This window comes from Myxocyprinus asiaticus, chromosome 23 (assembly GCF_019703515.2).
Source record: "Myxocyprinus asiaticus isolate MX2 ecotype Aquarium Trade chromosome 23, UBuf_Myxa_2, whole genome shotgun sequence".
Taxonomy (NCBI): Eukaryota; Metazoa; Chordata; class Actinopteri; order Cypriniformes; family Catostomidae; genus Myxocyprinus; species Myxocyprinus asiaticus.
This window is the reverse complement of record NC_059366.1, coordinates 12,406,417-12,421,610: the sequence shown is the minus strand read 5'-3', so window position 1 is coordinate 12,421,610 and position 15,194 is coordinate 12,406,417. Positions and strand designations below refer to the sequence as shown.

The 15,194-nt window shown below is 37.1% G+C and overlaps 2 protein-coding genes across 3 annotated transcripts in view; one reads left to right on the top strand and one right to left on the bottom strand.

Moving 5' to 3' along the window:
* Positions 1-315: 315 nt before the first annotated feature.
* epcam (epithelial cell adhesion molecule) lies at positions 316-2,940 on the top strand. The gene is made up of 10 exons (XM_051651195.1): positions 316-480; positions 619-688; positions 1,131-1,232; positions 1,338-1,596; positions 1,721-1,786; positions 1,903-1,966; positions 2,051-2,149; positions 2,233-2,430; positions 2,529-2,573; positions 2,661-2,940. Exons 2-10 carry the CDS (start codon positions 631-633, stop codon positions 2,685-2,687), a joined length of 918 nt encoding a protein of 305 aa, XP_051507155.1. The 5' UTR covers positions 316-480; positions 619-630; the 3' UTR covers positions 2,688-2,940.
* A 2,869-nt stretch (positions 2,941-5,809) lies between these two features.
* Positions 5,810-15,194, bottom strand: part of plekhh2 (pleckstrin homology domain containing, family H (with MyTH4 domain) member 2) — a 68,668-nt gene continuing 59,283 nt past the window's right edge. For both annotated transcript variants that reach the window (XM_051651193.1, XM_051651194.1), the window contains 5 exons: positions 10,183-10,328; positions 9,968-10,097; positions 9,103-9,189; positions 8,834-8,983; positions 5,810-8,199 (listed from right to left, as the gene is read on the bottom strand). In XM_051651193.1, the coding sequence (XP_051507153.1) occupies positions 8,014-8,199; positions 8,834-8,983; positions 9,103-9,189; positions 9,968-10,097; positions 10,183-10,328 (699 nt within the window). In that variant the 3' untranslated portion in view covers positions 5,810-8,013. The remainder of the gene's footprint in view (positions 8,200-8,833; positions 8,984-9,102; positions 9,190-9,967; positions 10,098-10,182; positions 10,329-15,194) is intronic.

The following is a 15,194-nucleotide window of genomic DNA, read 5'->3' as shown; positions in this document are numbered from 1 at the left end:
GGTCTTTTGGGAGAAATTAAAACCAAAAGTACCTTTTACCCCATGGGGTCTTAGCCCTTTTGTACCCTACACCTTGCAGCTAGGTACTTGCTATTGCTGCAGTTTCAGCTAGGTATTCTGAGTTTGTATGCTAAGTGTTGAACGTGAACCGAAAACCTTGTTTAGTTGTTGACATTTACAAAACAAAGACAGGAAGTTTCTATAATTTGTTCGTTGGCTCTCGATGCGTCAAGTGGCTCTGCCAAATATGGCCATGGGCGGAAAAAAGGTGAGTCGGCCACCGAGTTAATCCCGCCCACATCCTAATTCCACATGACGTCCCTTTTCTCAAACAGGTATACATAGTTTGTCACCTGTTTGGAGTTTACAGCAGTCGTTTGGCGGGGTTGCGAGAACATCACTGCCTGATCAATACTTTATTAGGTTCCTGGTTGGATCATATTTGTCTTCTTTGTTGTTTTTTGTGGTCTGTCTTACACGGTAAGAACAGCTCAAAGTTGTGTGGTTAAATTCTAGTTGAACTGCGCGTATCGGAGCTCGCGGAGTACACGCGACTTCGTGTCAGATCTTCGCACGGAGTATTTTATAACGCTGAAACATCAATCTCTTGTTTTCCAGTTCTTCCCCACGATGAAGGTTTTAATCGCCTTGTTCGTTGTGACTTTTATGGACATGGTCGCCGCACAATGTAAGTGTTAATTGTATTTATTTCACTTTCAAATAGCGAGAAAAGTGCCTCAATTTAAAATGGAGGGGAAGTTTAAATGGAATAAACGGTGGCCTCAACCGTTTAAGCCTTTTGTATTACACGGAACAGTTGGAGGCTAACAAAACAATGAGATCCAGGGTGTGGTTCAGTATGTAGGGGGATGGGGCAAACTCTTAGGAGTGGTTTTCAGGCTACATTTTAATTTCTGCCGGCCCCGCTGAAGGAAAAACCATCTTAAACCAGCCTTAGCTGGTCTCCCAACCTGGTCTGTTGGCTCGTTTTTGAGCCGTTTTTGGCCATTTAGGTGTTAACTGTTCCTTAAGCAGATGCCTACTAAAAAAAAAAAAAAAAAAAAAAAAAAAGACTACTATGTTTTACCCGAGCTATTGTCTTAATATACTTTGGTGTTTTAATTGAACAGGTGAATGCCCCACCATGAAATGGGCGATATGTGATGAAAATCCATGCAAATGTAAACTTCCGCTTGATGAATCTACTAAGCAGGAGATTGATTGCACAAAGTGTAAGTTTCCCCTTGTATGTGAATTGTTAATTTGAACCACAAAGTGTTTCTATGCTAGTTTCAGTTGAAGTGTCCTAACTTTTTAATCTCCCTTCCTCCCCACAGTGATTCCCAAGTGCTACCTCATGAAAGCGGAGATGTTTCGTGCCAGAACGGGCCAGAGCACTCGTTCAGTTGGAGGGAAGCCGGTCGAGACCGCCTTCGTGGACAATGATGGCATCTATGACCCTGTGTGTGAGAACAACGGGAAGTTCAAAGCTGTCCAGTGTAATGGCACCAATGTGTGTTGGTGTGTCAACAGTGCCGGTGTGCGCCGAAGCGACAAGGGAGACAAGAACATCAAGTGTGAGCCTGTGGATACCTAGTGAGTGCACCTTGTGATGTTAAAGTGTTTTAATGCTAACAGGACACACCTGGTATAATATGATCTGAGTGTACCGTAGTTTGTTGAAACAACACTGTTCTGACAATGCTGTTTTCTCTCCCAGTTGGGTTCGACTTGAAATGAAGCATAAAGAAGTAGTTGGAGCTTTGGATTCCACCAAGTTGAAGACGTACGTTAAATTTTATGTCTGACCCTATGAAGTGTACTTGATTGCTTGATGTTTGGCCATTGAGTGTGGAGTTGTTCCATTTTGCAGTACCTTTATTCTCTTGTTCAAATTTGCAGTGGGATTCAGAATGCGTTGCTGGAGCGTTACAAGATCAATAAGGACCTTGTGAAAGAGGTTAAAGTAAGTAAATGTACTTTTTTTTTTTTTTTTTTTTTTGAGCCAGTTGGTAGCTTTTGAGTAGACCTAATGACACCTCTTTTCCAGTATGATGACAAGGGCCGTTTGATTGTCGTGGATGTCCAGAAGCCTAAAGGAGACCAGAATGTAGACCTGTCCCTCATGACCTATTACATGGAGAAAGATGTAAGAATTTAATCGCCACAATTGTCCATCCTAATAGTACAGTTTCTCAGTGTTTTGCTTTAATTTGTGCACTTATTTTCTAGATCAAGGTTTTGCCCCTGTATAAAAACCCTGCCCCATTTGAGGTCAGTGTTGAGGGAACCAAGGTGCACATGGAAAACATCCTAGTATACTATGTAGATGAAGTGGCGCCCACCTTCACCATGCAAAGGCTGACTGGTGGCGTAATCGCTGTCATTGTGGTGGTCAGCTTGGTTGTGATTGCAGGACTTCTTGTTCTTGTAAGAGCTATTATATATTTGCTTTTTGTATTTTCTGTGTACATAACCTAAATTGTGCATTTTATGTTTGGATCTAACTCTTGCTCCCCTTTTATTAGTTCTTCTTGAGGCGACGAGAGAAGGCCCAGTACAGCAAAGCACAGGTTGGTAATTCTCAATTATGATGTTTGTATGAGATTTCCCAGCAAGGAGCAAGCTTATGTTTTTAATTTCTTTTGTTCATTTTTCAGCCAAAAGAGATGGAGACCATGTCTTAAGCCATGAATCACGTGTACTCAAGTCTAACACTGGGATGTACCCTATGCTAAAGCACAGACCTGCTGTGAATATTCTTGACAATTTTTCATATTGGGGAAATTAAGTGTCTGTTACATTAGAGTACATTTGTTTTAAACTGTTTCTGTTGCTTTTTTTGCCATTTAATGTGGGCTTATTTTGAATTTGACATTTTAACATTGTACAGTTTGTGTGTGAATTGTGAGTTTTTAATAAAATTTGTTTGTGTTTAAACTTTTGGCTCATTACTAAAACAAGACCTTCACCATATGCATGAAAGCAAAACCTATGGACATACATTGGTCAGTATGTTTCCAGGAACATGATGCTCGATGGCACTGAATTTATTTAACTGCACTTTTGACATTTAATTTCATGTCAATTTGAAAGTTCTTTCAAACTAAAGATGACATAAAAACAAGGAACAAAATTATAGCATGTCAACCAGGGTGGCTCTTCATGAATGCACAAGATTGGAATGTTCTGTCAGCTCTGCAAACAGGAAACTGTAGTGCCACACCTGTTCTCTGACGTATGAGATTTGAATAAGCTTGTTTTTCAGTGGTAAAGTGTATGAAGTCATGGCAACACTTTAGAAAGGCTAGTTTGAATTGTTTTATTTCGGCATTCTCGTTGCTGCTTGCACTGGTTTTGAGTACAAATATTTTCATTGTAGCCCAAAGTCCTTTTAATTATTGACCCCTCTAAACCTTTTAACATTTGTTTTTAAAAGACAAAGGGGGTGTTCATTAAACTCCTGACCAAAATGAGTGCTCCACCGTAAGACTAATAATTAAACCCTTGAGAGACCAGTGCATAGGACAGTTCTAAACACAGGTCGGACTTGTTTCTCAAGTTTCAGGCAACAATGTTACTATCCTTGTGCTGTGACTAATACAAAGACAGCAACCTTTTCCCACAAACTTGGAAGTTGTGTTTTGGTTCAATAGTTTGTTCAGGTTTTAAAAGGCATATTAATGAATGACCAGCTTCCTTGCAACTTCTATCAGTTATGCAAAGCTTTCCCACACTTAAAGGGATAGTTCACCCAAAAATGAAAATTCTCTCATTTACTCACCCTCATGCCATCCCAGATGTGTATGACATTCTTCTGCAGAACAAAAATTATGATTTTTAGAAGAATATTTCTGCTCTGTAGGTCCATGCAATGCAAGTTAATGGGTGCCAAAATTTTGACGCTCCAAAAATCACAAAGGTAGCATAAAAGTAATCCATACAACTTCAGTGTTTGAATCCATAGCTTCAGAAGTGATATGATAGGTGTGGGGGAGAAACAGATAAATATTTTAGTCATTTTTTGCTTCAAAATCTTCTCTCTGCCCAGTAGAGGGCGATATGCATGAAGAATGTGAATCACCAAAAACACAAGAAGTGATGTGTTTCTCACCCAGACCTATCATATTGCTTCTGAAGACATGAATTTAACCACTGGAGTCTTAAGGATTACTTTTATGATGATTTATGTGATTTTTGGAGCTCCAAGATTTTGGCACCCATTCACTTGCATTGTATGGACCAAAAGAGCTGAGAAATGTTTCTAAAAATCTTCATTTGTGTTCTGCAGAAGAGAGAAAGTCATACACATCAGGGATGGCATGAGGGTGAGTAAATGATGAGAGAATTTTCATTTTTGGGTGAACTATCCCTTTAAGAAGGTGGAAACTCCACATATACTGTACATATACTAGTGCAAATGAAGTTGCTGTATTTCCCATGATCAAATCAAGGTAGCCATATTACACAAGATTTAATTGAAGCAGATGGGAAAAGCACTGGTTATGTTTTTGTAATGGACAGGCATTTCAATGTAATAAATCTCACTTGAGAAACCTCCAAACAAAAGCTTGGTCGGCACTCCCTGTTTTGGACATCTGCGGCTCTTTGTTTTGCCATTTAGATATTTTCGAATCATTTTCACAGAAGAGAGCATTTGTTTCTCAGACTAGTTTGGACAGGTTTGGGTAGATCACATTTAGCCCTCCCCCATCCGCACTCACACCTGAGAGTCACACACAACCAGTATGTTTCCATGGCAAAAAGGAGGGATTAAATAGCAAACCCTAACAGATGAGTGTGGGTCACAGGAGGGAGGGACATTTCTGTGACCATGGTTTCCCTCTCACCTGTGTTTCGGTGCATATTATCGACGATACTCCAAAGCCAGTCTAAACCTGTATGACTTTCTTTCTTCCATGGAACACAAAAGGAGATGTTTGGCAGAACGTTAGCCTCAGTCACTATTCACTGTTACTGCATGGAGAAAAAAAAGATGCAATGAAAGCAGTGAATGGTGACTGTCTTTTGTCTCACACTAGAAACAAATGTCACACAGGGTTTGGACGGCATGAATAAATGAAGACAGCATTTTTTTTTTTTTTTTGTGAACTATCCCTTTAAAGCCTGGTTTCTACAGTAGCTATAATATAAATGTCTATATTTTAAAATAGTTTTCACATATCATGTATTCTTTATCAAGATCACATTCACATGGCCATTTGATCTGCATTCCTGCTGTAATAATAAGATGAGTCAGGGCTGGTGAAAACCAGCAAAAAGTCAAGAGAGTCTGAATAGCAAGGCAATTTTCCAAACAACATATCAAAGTAATTGAAAAAAATCATTTGATTCTGTGTAATGATTTGAGGCAATCTGTCAATAGAACCAGATGAAACACTCATAAAATGACATAAACAACTCTTTGCAAAGTGGGAGGATATGGGATGTGCAAAATACCTAGTTCTTCATTTCAGTGAATTGGGAATTTAAAGAAACTTGGGAACAAATACAGAAAACCTGCCAAAAACAGACATTTGGATAATATACAAAAAGAGTTTGTGTGATGAAAATACTGATTACAAGAAACCCAGTGTGAAAGTGAAGCCATTATTCATACAAATAGAGCCAAATTATTCATCCAGAGCAAAGACAATTTCTGGATTTCTGGCCTACTGATAGGTTGAACTGTTTAAGTTATATGGCATACAGACAGAGCATACATAATCATGCTAACCAAATCTATTTAGTATTCATGATAAAAGATCAATATATACAGTATATATATAACGTGATAGAAATTGTGGAATCAGTGTAAAAATTTTTAATCAAATAAATTACATAAAATTAATTGCATGTATTAATATTTACTGAGAAAAGCCCCCAAATCAAGATAATTTAGTATATAATAATATAAATATAAAATATAAAAAAATCATTATGAATATATAATAATTATAATTCAGATAATTCAAATACATTACATCATATTCATATATTGTTTGTTTTATTTCCATTTCATTAAACTTAACCCTTTTATTGGCCTACTTCTCTTTAAGCTATTTTTATTGGTCTATGTACTCATGTTTTACTTTGGTTGCATCGTGCTTCACTAGTTTTCACCATCTCTAGTCGTAAGCGCTGTTTTTAGAATGCTATGCCAAGTTATATGTAGTTTGAAATGTTAAAAAACACATTCTGTAAGCTCAGTCCATCTGACTTTAAGCGTAAAAGCGTGTCTGTCAAAGACTGTATGCTGCCTGATGCTCGTGTTGGTTTGACGAGTACCATGTACAGCTGTAGTGCTGACTACCCCCTGCTGCGACATCAAGGTGGTACATCAAGCTTAAATGGCTTTGATGGTAGAAACATTCTTATTACAGAATTAACGTACAGTTCAGGGGCATGATACGTTTTTTAACATATTATTTTTCATATGCTTAATTGCACTGAATTAACATGTTAAATCGATAACCCCAATTTAAATGTATTTATGAATGTTATATGGCCTATCCAGTATTTATTATCCCTTGAAATCTCCCAGCCATCGCATAAGAACCTTAAAACCATCACTAGACTCCATGCTTGCTTTTTTCCCCCACAAAAACCCACACATTCTGTCTTTGCAATGCACTTCCTATATCACAATCCTTTCATTCTCTCTGTACATGCTTAAACATGCTTAAACATAAATGTTTGGGGAGAATTCTTTGTGGGAGGTTAAATAACTATGGTATTGCTCATTCTATGATCGTTGCTACAAGTGTACTGGTGATTAAAAAAAAAAAAAGAAAATGTATTTGTGTCTTTTTTGAAATGAGATTGCTTAGGTTCTTACATAGAGCCTGAGAACCAAAACTTTCAGTCTCATAACATTGAACTTTAAATAGAAATATTAACGTACCATATTAACTTGGCAAAGTGTATTTGGGTGAATCTCACAAAAGCTGTCAAAAACATCATAATAAATCCAATAAAAAGAAATAAGAAACTATGTTTTGTTAAAGAAAACAAAGTCTATTTTATGACCATTATCGCTTTTGCATTTTGACATTATCACTACAATAAAAAAAAAATAAAAAAAAACAATGATATATTATTTAAATGGTAAAGTATTTATACATCATGGTTGCATTTATTGTTTGGCCTTTAAATTATACTGATCTAAAAATGTATTACAGTAATTTTGTGATTTAGTTGTCAGAAAAATAATGTGCAAAAACTCAAAGCAATGTTCGGGTTCAATACAAGTTAAGCTCAGCTCAACAGCATTTTTGGCATAATGCTGATTACCACAGAAAATAATTTTGACTCGTTCCATGTTTATTTAAAAAAAATCAAATAAATCTGGGTTACAGTAAGGCAGAGGCCAATTCATAAACACTAAAATACACACTGTTTCAAAAGTATATTCATAATACGTAAACAATATACTGTACATGTTAACATGATTTCAGAGTGATGAAACCACTTACAGTTTCCTGATGGTGCGTCATCGTGGCAACAAAGTTGTAATATAGGATACAATTTTTTTTATTTTATTTTTTTTAAATCACACTAAAATAATATTACAACAAATAATGTTTATGTCTTGTGAATGTACTTTTGAAACTGGTAATACTTTATGAACTGGCCTCATTCACTTCCATTGTAAGCACCTTACTGTTACCATGATTTTTGCTTTTTTTTAAATAAACGAAGGATGATTCAAAATTATTTTTTTTGTGTTAATCAACATTATGCCACAAATGCTGACGAATTATGAGCTTAACTTGTACTGAACCCGGAACAATCCTTTAGAGGTTTTAAAATCAAGCTTAAATTGTTTATGCAAAATATGATATTTGATTTTGGGGTGATATGTAACCTGGACAGGCTTTTTTGAGATTCTCCCAATTTTTGTGTTAAGAACAACTGTCCATGTCACCCTTGGCCCTAACAGGAAGCCACAGCACAATCCTTCAATATCTGTAGTCCAGCCACTAGCACACAAACAATCCACTAATAGATGTATTACAGGAGGGTGGGTGCTTTGCTGGGTCTGCAGGCAGCTGGTGGAGACTTGCTCCTGGACTCCTTGCTCGTCAGCTCTCCAGACTGGGCCAGCAGCAGGGCTGGGGCGGACAGGTGGTGGGCTGCTGCTTTTTGCTGTTGGGTGCTGTTAATGTAACTGGCTATGAGCAATGCCAAGTCTCGAACCTGGGGAACAGAATAATGAAAATACAAAACTAAGGAACACATTGTAAAATCTGTATGTATGTTTTAGTGAATTCTGAAGTAGTTTGTTGTTGCAGTATTTCCATTCTCTAGCTTTGTATGAAACAGGGATGAACTGGACATAGGAAGCACCAGGATTTTTGGTTGAAACCAAAATTTATATAAAGAGTAAATTTACAAAGACTTAAAGGGAGAAAGTGTTCCAAAAACGGGGTGCCAGCCTGCACAAAGCACTCCACTACTCTACATAATTGCACAATCACAGTCATTTTATGGGATTTAGCCTACTACTAAGTTCCACCAGCCCCTTTCATTGATTAATTTGTGTCCTTGCAGCTCCCTATGCTTTATTTTCGTCACTAAATAAATGCAATAATCCACTGTGAAATATGATGGGCTTTGGGCCCTGGCTGCTTCTAGTCCCAGTCTATCCCTGGTCTGAAATGCTGAAAATGGTTGAACGACATCCTTTGATATTTAAACATTGCAAAAAAAATAATAAAATAAATTAAAAAAAAAGGTATTCATCAGTCTGTGTGTTCCTGTGTCCTTTGGTGTGTGCGTTTGTGTTCTGTCAGTTTCTATTTTGAAGACCGAACACATCTAAGAAATCTACCTTAGGTGGTGCCATGGCAAAGAGATGCTTCTCAGTGGCCTCATCTTTGGACGTCTTGGTGCCAGAACCCAGAACTACTGCCAGCACGAAATTCCGTCCACAAGCCCCAAATTTCACAATGTTTTTATGAGCGTGAAATGCTAGCACTTTCTAACAGAGAAAAAAAGAAAGGATGACATGTCAACTTAGGGCTTCACTAACACCTTAAAATGGTTTGAAAGAATGTGGAAAACTGCTTAAGTACTGGAGGGAATACTATGTTCACTTACTACAGAGTTGAACTCCAGTATGCTGACTCCATCTTCATGTACTGCCAGCCACACACGCGTGTTCTGCTGTGGCGATGAGGTTACAGGCTACAGGGAGAGAGTGAGATTATGAAAAATGAATCCTAGTGTACATCTTATTGCACACTATTATTGCACAATATACTGTACACCAGGTTTAGTTATTAATCAGAGCACAACACAAAAACAAATGCCCCAGATATTTAAAAAGTGGAGGCGAAAAATGCCCCTGTGGTGCATTCCTGTTTTATTAATCTGTTATTTAATATTTATATCTAGTTATGGGTTTAGTATGGGTTTCAGCCTGATCTCATGAAAATTATGTTACCGTTGTGTTACCAGTGAAATGCCCAGTGGGGGGCACCAAAAGCGAGTGGAATGGTGTCGTAATCAGACTAGGTTAAGGTGAATATTTGATAGAGGTTATAATGAGTAAAATGTACATCCTGAACCTGAAACTTTAATGTAAACTTAATCAATAGTGATCCCAAATCAAATGAGAGGTAACACAAAATAGACAATCTTAACATAAACCTAACCGATAATGCGAAATGCAAAGCACATTTTCTGAAGCAACCACGTCATTTTGTGTCACTTCAATGACACTTTCATCTCACATGTCAGCTTACGTTCTTGACTGGTCTCGAACCGCATACTTCAGAGTCCAAAGTCCGACACTGCGCAGGCTAATCATATTGGAATAAGTGTGTAAATGTAGGTGGGTATGTTATACAAGTGTTAAAATGTATCGTTTAATTGATGCGTTAGAGTAAAAGTGTTTCGATATCATAAAATAGCAATGCGGGATATTATTATAGTGTTGTATTATAGGTAATATTTCTCTCACCTCAGCCTCAAACAGTTTGGCTCCAAAAAAGGACCACTTCCGCGCTACGGTCAGGTAGATTCGTATACACTCTGATGAACTCCTACCCCTTAGAGATGCCCAGCGGGTGGAGAGCCTCTGTAATAACTGCCTGAGAAGTATATATGTATGTCAGTGGCATAAGAACAAATGGATATTTTGCATATGACAGTTTGTATGACTGGAGGAATCAGTACCTCATGTGTTCTTCTGTGCAGGTGTGACTGTAATGTTTGGGGTAGAAGCGCTCTAGAACCTGTTTCAGGGTCTGATTAGATTTAGTCTGTGCAGCTCCTGAAGCACCTGGACTAGAGAATGGACGCTCAAAGTCCCCAAACTCCACCTGCATAAAATGGAGGAAGATAATAGCATGCTGTTAAGTATTTACTGCATAAGGAAATAAAGCCTATTTCATTTTAAGCCTAATAAGATTTTTTGCAATGTGACATTAATTTTGACAACTAAGCACATTTCCCCTGCAAATTCTCACTTTCCTTATGTGTCTGGATAGCATTAGTCTCAATGTTGATTCTCATTACCATAATGAATATGTATGTATGTATGTATGTGTGTGTGTGTGTGTGTGTGTGTGTGTGTGTATATATTACTGTTTTACATAAACTACCCTACTACCTTACAGTAATAAATTATTACCTTATAATAATATGAAACAAACAGGTGTCATGAGAAATCACACCTGTCTCTGAAAGGCTCTATAAACAACAAAATAGAGTCAGGAGAGGAGTGGCCCATACATTTTTAGGCAATCAGAAATGCTCTCAGCTCTTGATTCATTTAATGGCTGATTCATTAAGCCAGCTGCCTTGCTACCTAATCAGTCATTGGCTTATCCAACATCATTTTTGTATTTATCATTTTTGATTCCATTTCCATTTCCTCTTGACGATTCGGGTAACTTAACGGTTCTATTAATGATTCTATTAATGAAGAACCTGAGCACATTGCATTTAATGACATCAACTCTGACTTTGGTTAAACTTTTCCCCAGACTGTTTTCACAACATTTTCAGTTTTACAGCATGGCAACAGACATGGGCGTAGAATACGTGGGGGATGCAGGGGACATATCCCCCTCACTTTCAATAAAACCAAAGTTCGTCCCCCATACTTTTTCACAGGGCAAATGTGTTTACACTGTGTCATTCATACAGCATATATCTAAATGTATAAATGCAAAAGTTAAAATTCACTGGCCAATCATGTAATTAATTCAATAAAAAATTGTAATCGATTGAGAGCCTTAAAAATATATCTTATATATTGATGTTCGTCTTGCGCTAATCGCTCTGTCCCCCTCACTTTTGAAATGATTGCTACGCCCCTGGCTACTGACCAGTAACGCACCTGTTGGACGTCTGTTAGAAGGTAAAAGTATAGCAAAACTCGAGAGCTTGTATTTAAATTTGAGAACGTGAACAGTAAATATGTGCAAGCAATTAATACACATTATACAAGTAAAAGTTTCCTTTTGCTTCGTTACGTGTATTTTGTATCCAAAGATGAGACACAGGCACCCCATTTTCATTTCATGTTTCTTTTAAAATCCTTTCTGTTATATACAGTCAGTTGGTGATCAAAAAGACAAAAAAGAAACATTAATTCTAATCATACATTGCACAGATGAGGGAAAACCACCGTGCAACTTCTCTCTCTCATTAATGTGCACTGCGCTCAGTCAACCATAAACAATTGCTTGTGGAGCTGATTTCTTAAAGAGACAGTACCAATTTAGCACTTGTTATCCACCTTATTTTGCAACGCGGAAGTAAGGAGGTGGCTGCATTTCCAGCAAGTGTGACAAAGTTCCACTGTCACTGACCGCAATGTAAATAATTAGAAGGATAATAAAACCAGAATTTAGTGAAAAGGGCTTGTAAACTATCACACAACCACAGGATTTTTCTAACATCAGCATTTATAGTAAAAGAGTACCTGTAAGTATTCGCTTGTTGCTGTGTGTTGTTATTGAAGAGACAATAATAAAATCTGCTTCTTACTTGGGGGGCCTGGGTAGCTCAGTGGTAAAAAGATGCTGGCTACCACCCCTGGAGTTCGCTAGTTCGCTAGTTAGAATCCCAGGGTGTGCTGAGTGACTCCAGCCAGGTCTCCTAAGCAACCAAATTGGCCTGGTTGCTAGGGAGGGTAGAGTCACTTGGGGTAACCTCCTCGTGGTCACTATAATGTGGTTCATTCTCGGTGGGGCGCGTGGTGAGTTGAGCGTGGATGCTGCAGTGGATGGCGTGAAGCCTCCACACGCACTATGTCTCTGTGGCAACGCACTCAACAAGCCACGTGATAAGATGCGCAGGTTGGTGGTCTCAGATGCGGAGACAGCTGAGATTCATCCTCCACCACCCGGATTGAGGCGAATCACTACACAACCACAATGATTTAAAAGCGCATTGGGAATTGGGCATTCCAAATTGGGTGAAAAAGGGGAAAAATCCAAAAAAATAAAATAAATCTGCTTCTTACTTTACCAAGATCGTGACGATGCAGTTTTTTTTAATGTGTCGATGTAAACCTCCATTCATATTTATCTGCAAAACTGACAAAGTTGCCTTAATTTATTTATTTCAAAAGGCGATCAGCACCTGATCTCTCATTCATTATCCCTGTGCAACAGTGATGAAAGGATGGGAAAGTGTGATAAACGGTACAACTATTTGCACTATAAACTAATGTGTTTATGAAAATAATGATTAATGATAATAATATGATGACATATATGGCCAGTCTGCAATATACAGTAAAGCAACATAATGTAGTATTTTTGTGTCAATCAAATAGTTTTGTAATTTTTTTTCTTTTCTTTTTTTTTTTTTTTGTGTAATAGATTTAATATAGTAGCACTTAAATTATTATTTTTATAATGTAATTATTCATTCCATTTTCATTAGGTTCCAACCTTGTGAATATGTTGTTAAAAATGCAATTTCATGATAGTCTATATAAATTGATAGAATGTGAAATTTGAACACAAGCTAAAATGTGACTGAAAGGATCAAAAGAGAAATCTGAAAATAAAATTTACAATCTTGCATACTATATTGCATGAAATCATATATATGAAAACAATATATATAGAGAGAGTGTGTATATATATATATATATATATATATATATATATATATATATATATATTATATATATTTATATATATATACACACACACACACACACACACGTGTGGCCAAAAGTTTGGAATAATGTACAGATTTAGCTTTTTCTGAAGGAAATTGGTACTTTAACTCACCAAAGTGGCATTCAACTGATCACAAAGTATAGTCAGGACATTACTGATGTAAAAAACAGCACCATCACTATTTGAAAAAAGTCATTTTTTATCAAATCTAGACAGGCCCCATTTCCAGCAGCCATCACTCCAACACCTTATCCTTGAGTAATCATGCTAAATTGCTAATTTGGTACTAGAAATTCACTTGCCATTATATCAAACACAGTTGAAAGCTATTTGGTTCATTAAATGAAGCTTAACATTGTCTTTGTGTTTGTTTTTGAGTTGCCACAGTATGCAATAGACTGGCATGTCTTAAGGTCAATATTAGGTCAAAAATGGAAAAAAGAAACAGCTTTCTCTAGAAACTCATCAGTCAATCATTGTTTTGAGGAATGAAGGCTATACAATGCTTGAAATTGCCAAAAAACTGAAGATTTCATACAAAGGTGTACACTACAGTCTTCAAAGACAAAGGACAACTGGCTCTAACAAGGACAGAAAGAGATGTGGAAGGCCAGATGTACAACTAAACAAGAGGATAAGTACATCAGAGTCTCTAGTTTGAGAAATAGACGCCTCACATGTCCTCAGCTGACAGCTTCATTGAATTCTACCCGCTCAACACCAGTTTCATGTACAACAGTAAAGAGAAGACTCAGGGGTGCAGGCCTTATGGGAAGAATTGCAAAGAAAAAGCCACTTTTGAAACAGAAAAACAAAAAGAAATGGTTAGAGTGGGCAAAGAAACACAGACATCAGACAACAGATAATTGGAAAAGAGTGTTATGGATCTTAACCCCATTGAGCTTTTGTGGGATCAGCTAGACTGTAATGTGCGTGAGAAGTGCCCGACAAGACAGCCACATCTATGGCAAGTGCTACAGGAAGTGTGGGGTGAAATGTCACCTGAGTATCTGGACAAACTGACAGCTAGAATGCCAAGGATCTGCAAAGCTGTCATTGCTGCATGTGGGGGATTTTTTTGATGAGAACTCTTTGAAGTAGTTTAAGAAGTTCTGAACATTTTTTTCAAATTGTAATTGTAATTTTTCACTTTATTAATGTCCTGACTATACATTGTGATCAGCTGAATGCCACTTTGGTGAATAAAAGTACCAATTTCTTTCCATAAGAGCAAAATCTGTACATTATTCCAAACTTTTGGCCGCCAGTGTGTGTGTGTGTGTGTGTGTGTGTGTGTGTGTGTGTAGGACATGATGTCAATGATGCATACCAAATTTCTTATAAATCTGACAATGCATTCAAAAGATATAATTTTTTTTGTTGATAAAAATCAATATCCTGAAGAGGCAGTATGGATGATGTGGGAAAAATTATATATGGCTGATATGGGTCTCCTTGATATCCCCATGTCATGACCAAAGGAATCCATAGACACCAAACTCATAATTTTAGGATATACTGTTCAGAAAAGCCATTATTTACATATTTTGACCCATAGGTGGTGCTGTCACCAAACTTTGCATGTACCCTCAGATCATGGTACTGATTAAGCATACTAAGTTTTGCTTCAATATGAAAAATCTTTGTCGAGATATACAGTAGCCCAATCCGTGTATCATTCGTTCTTTTCATATTCAATTAAGAATTAAAAACTGGAAAAACAAAAAACGACTTATTTCATTAACCATTTACAAAACCAATATTAAAAACAAATAATGGCTTGTTTTTCGTACTTGAATTTATGCTCAAGTTAAAAATAGGAAATTGGAAAAATGGACACAGGACACTGTTCATTTTGATAATTTGATTCCATCAAGAAACTAAAAGAGGTGAAAAATGAATTCACGCATCTGAAATGCCCCTTTTTTCTGATTGGTCATCCTGCAACGTGTCTGTTCTTCCTCAAGGTCTTGAGACAAAATAAGAGTTCACTGCTGTTAAATTGTTCAGATGAATTTGTCTCAGTTAATATTACCGAAATAA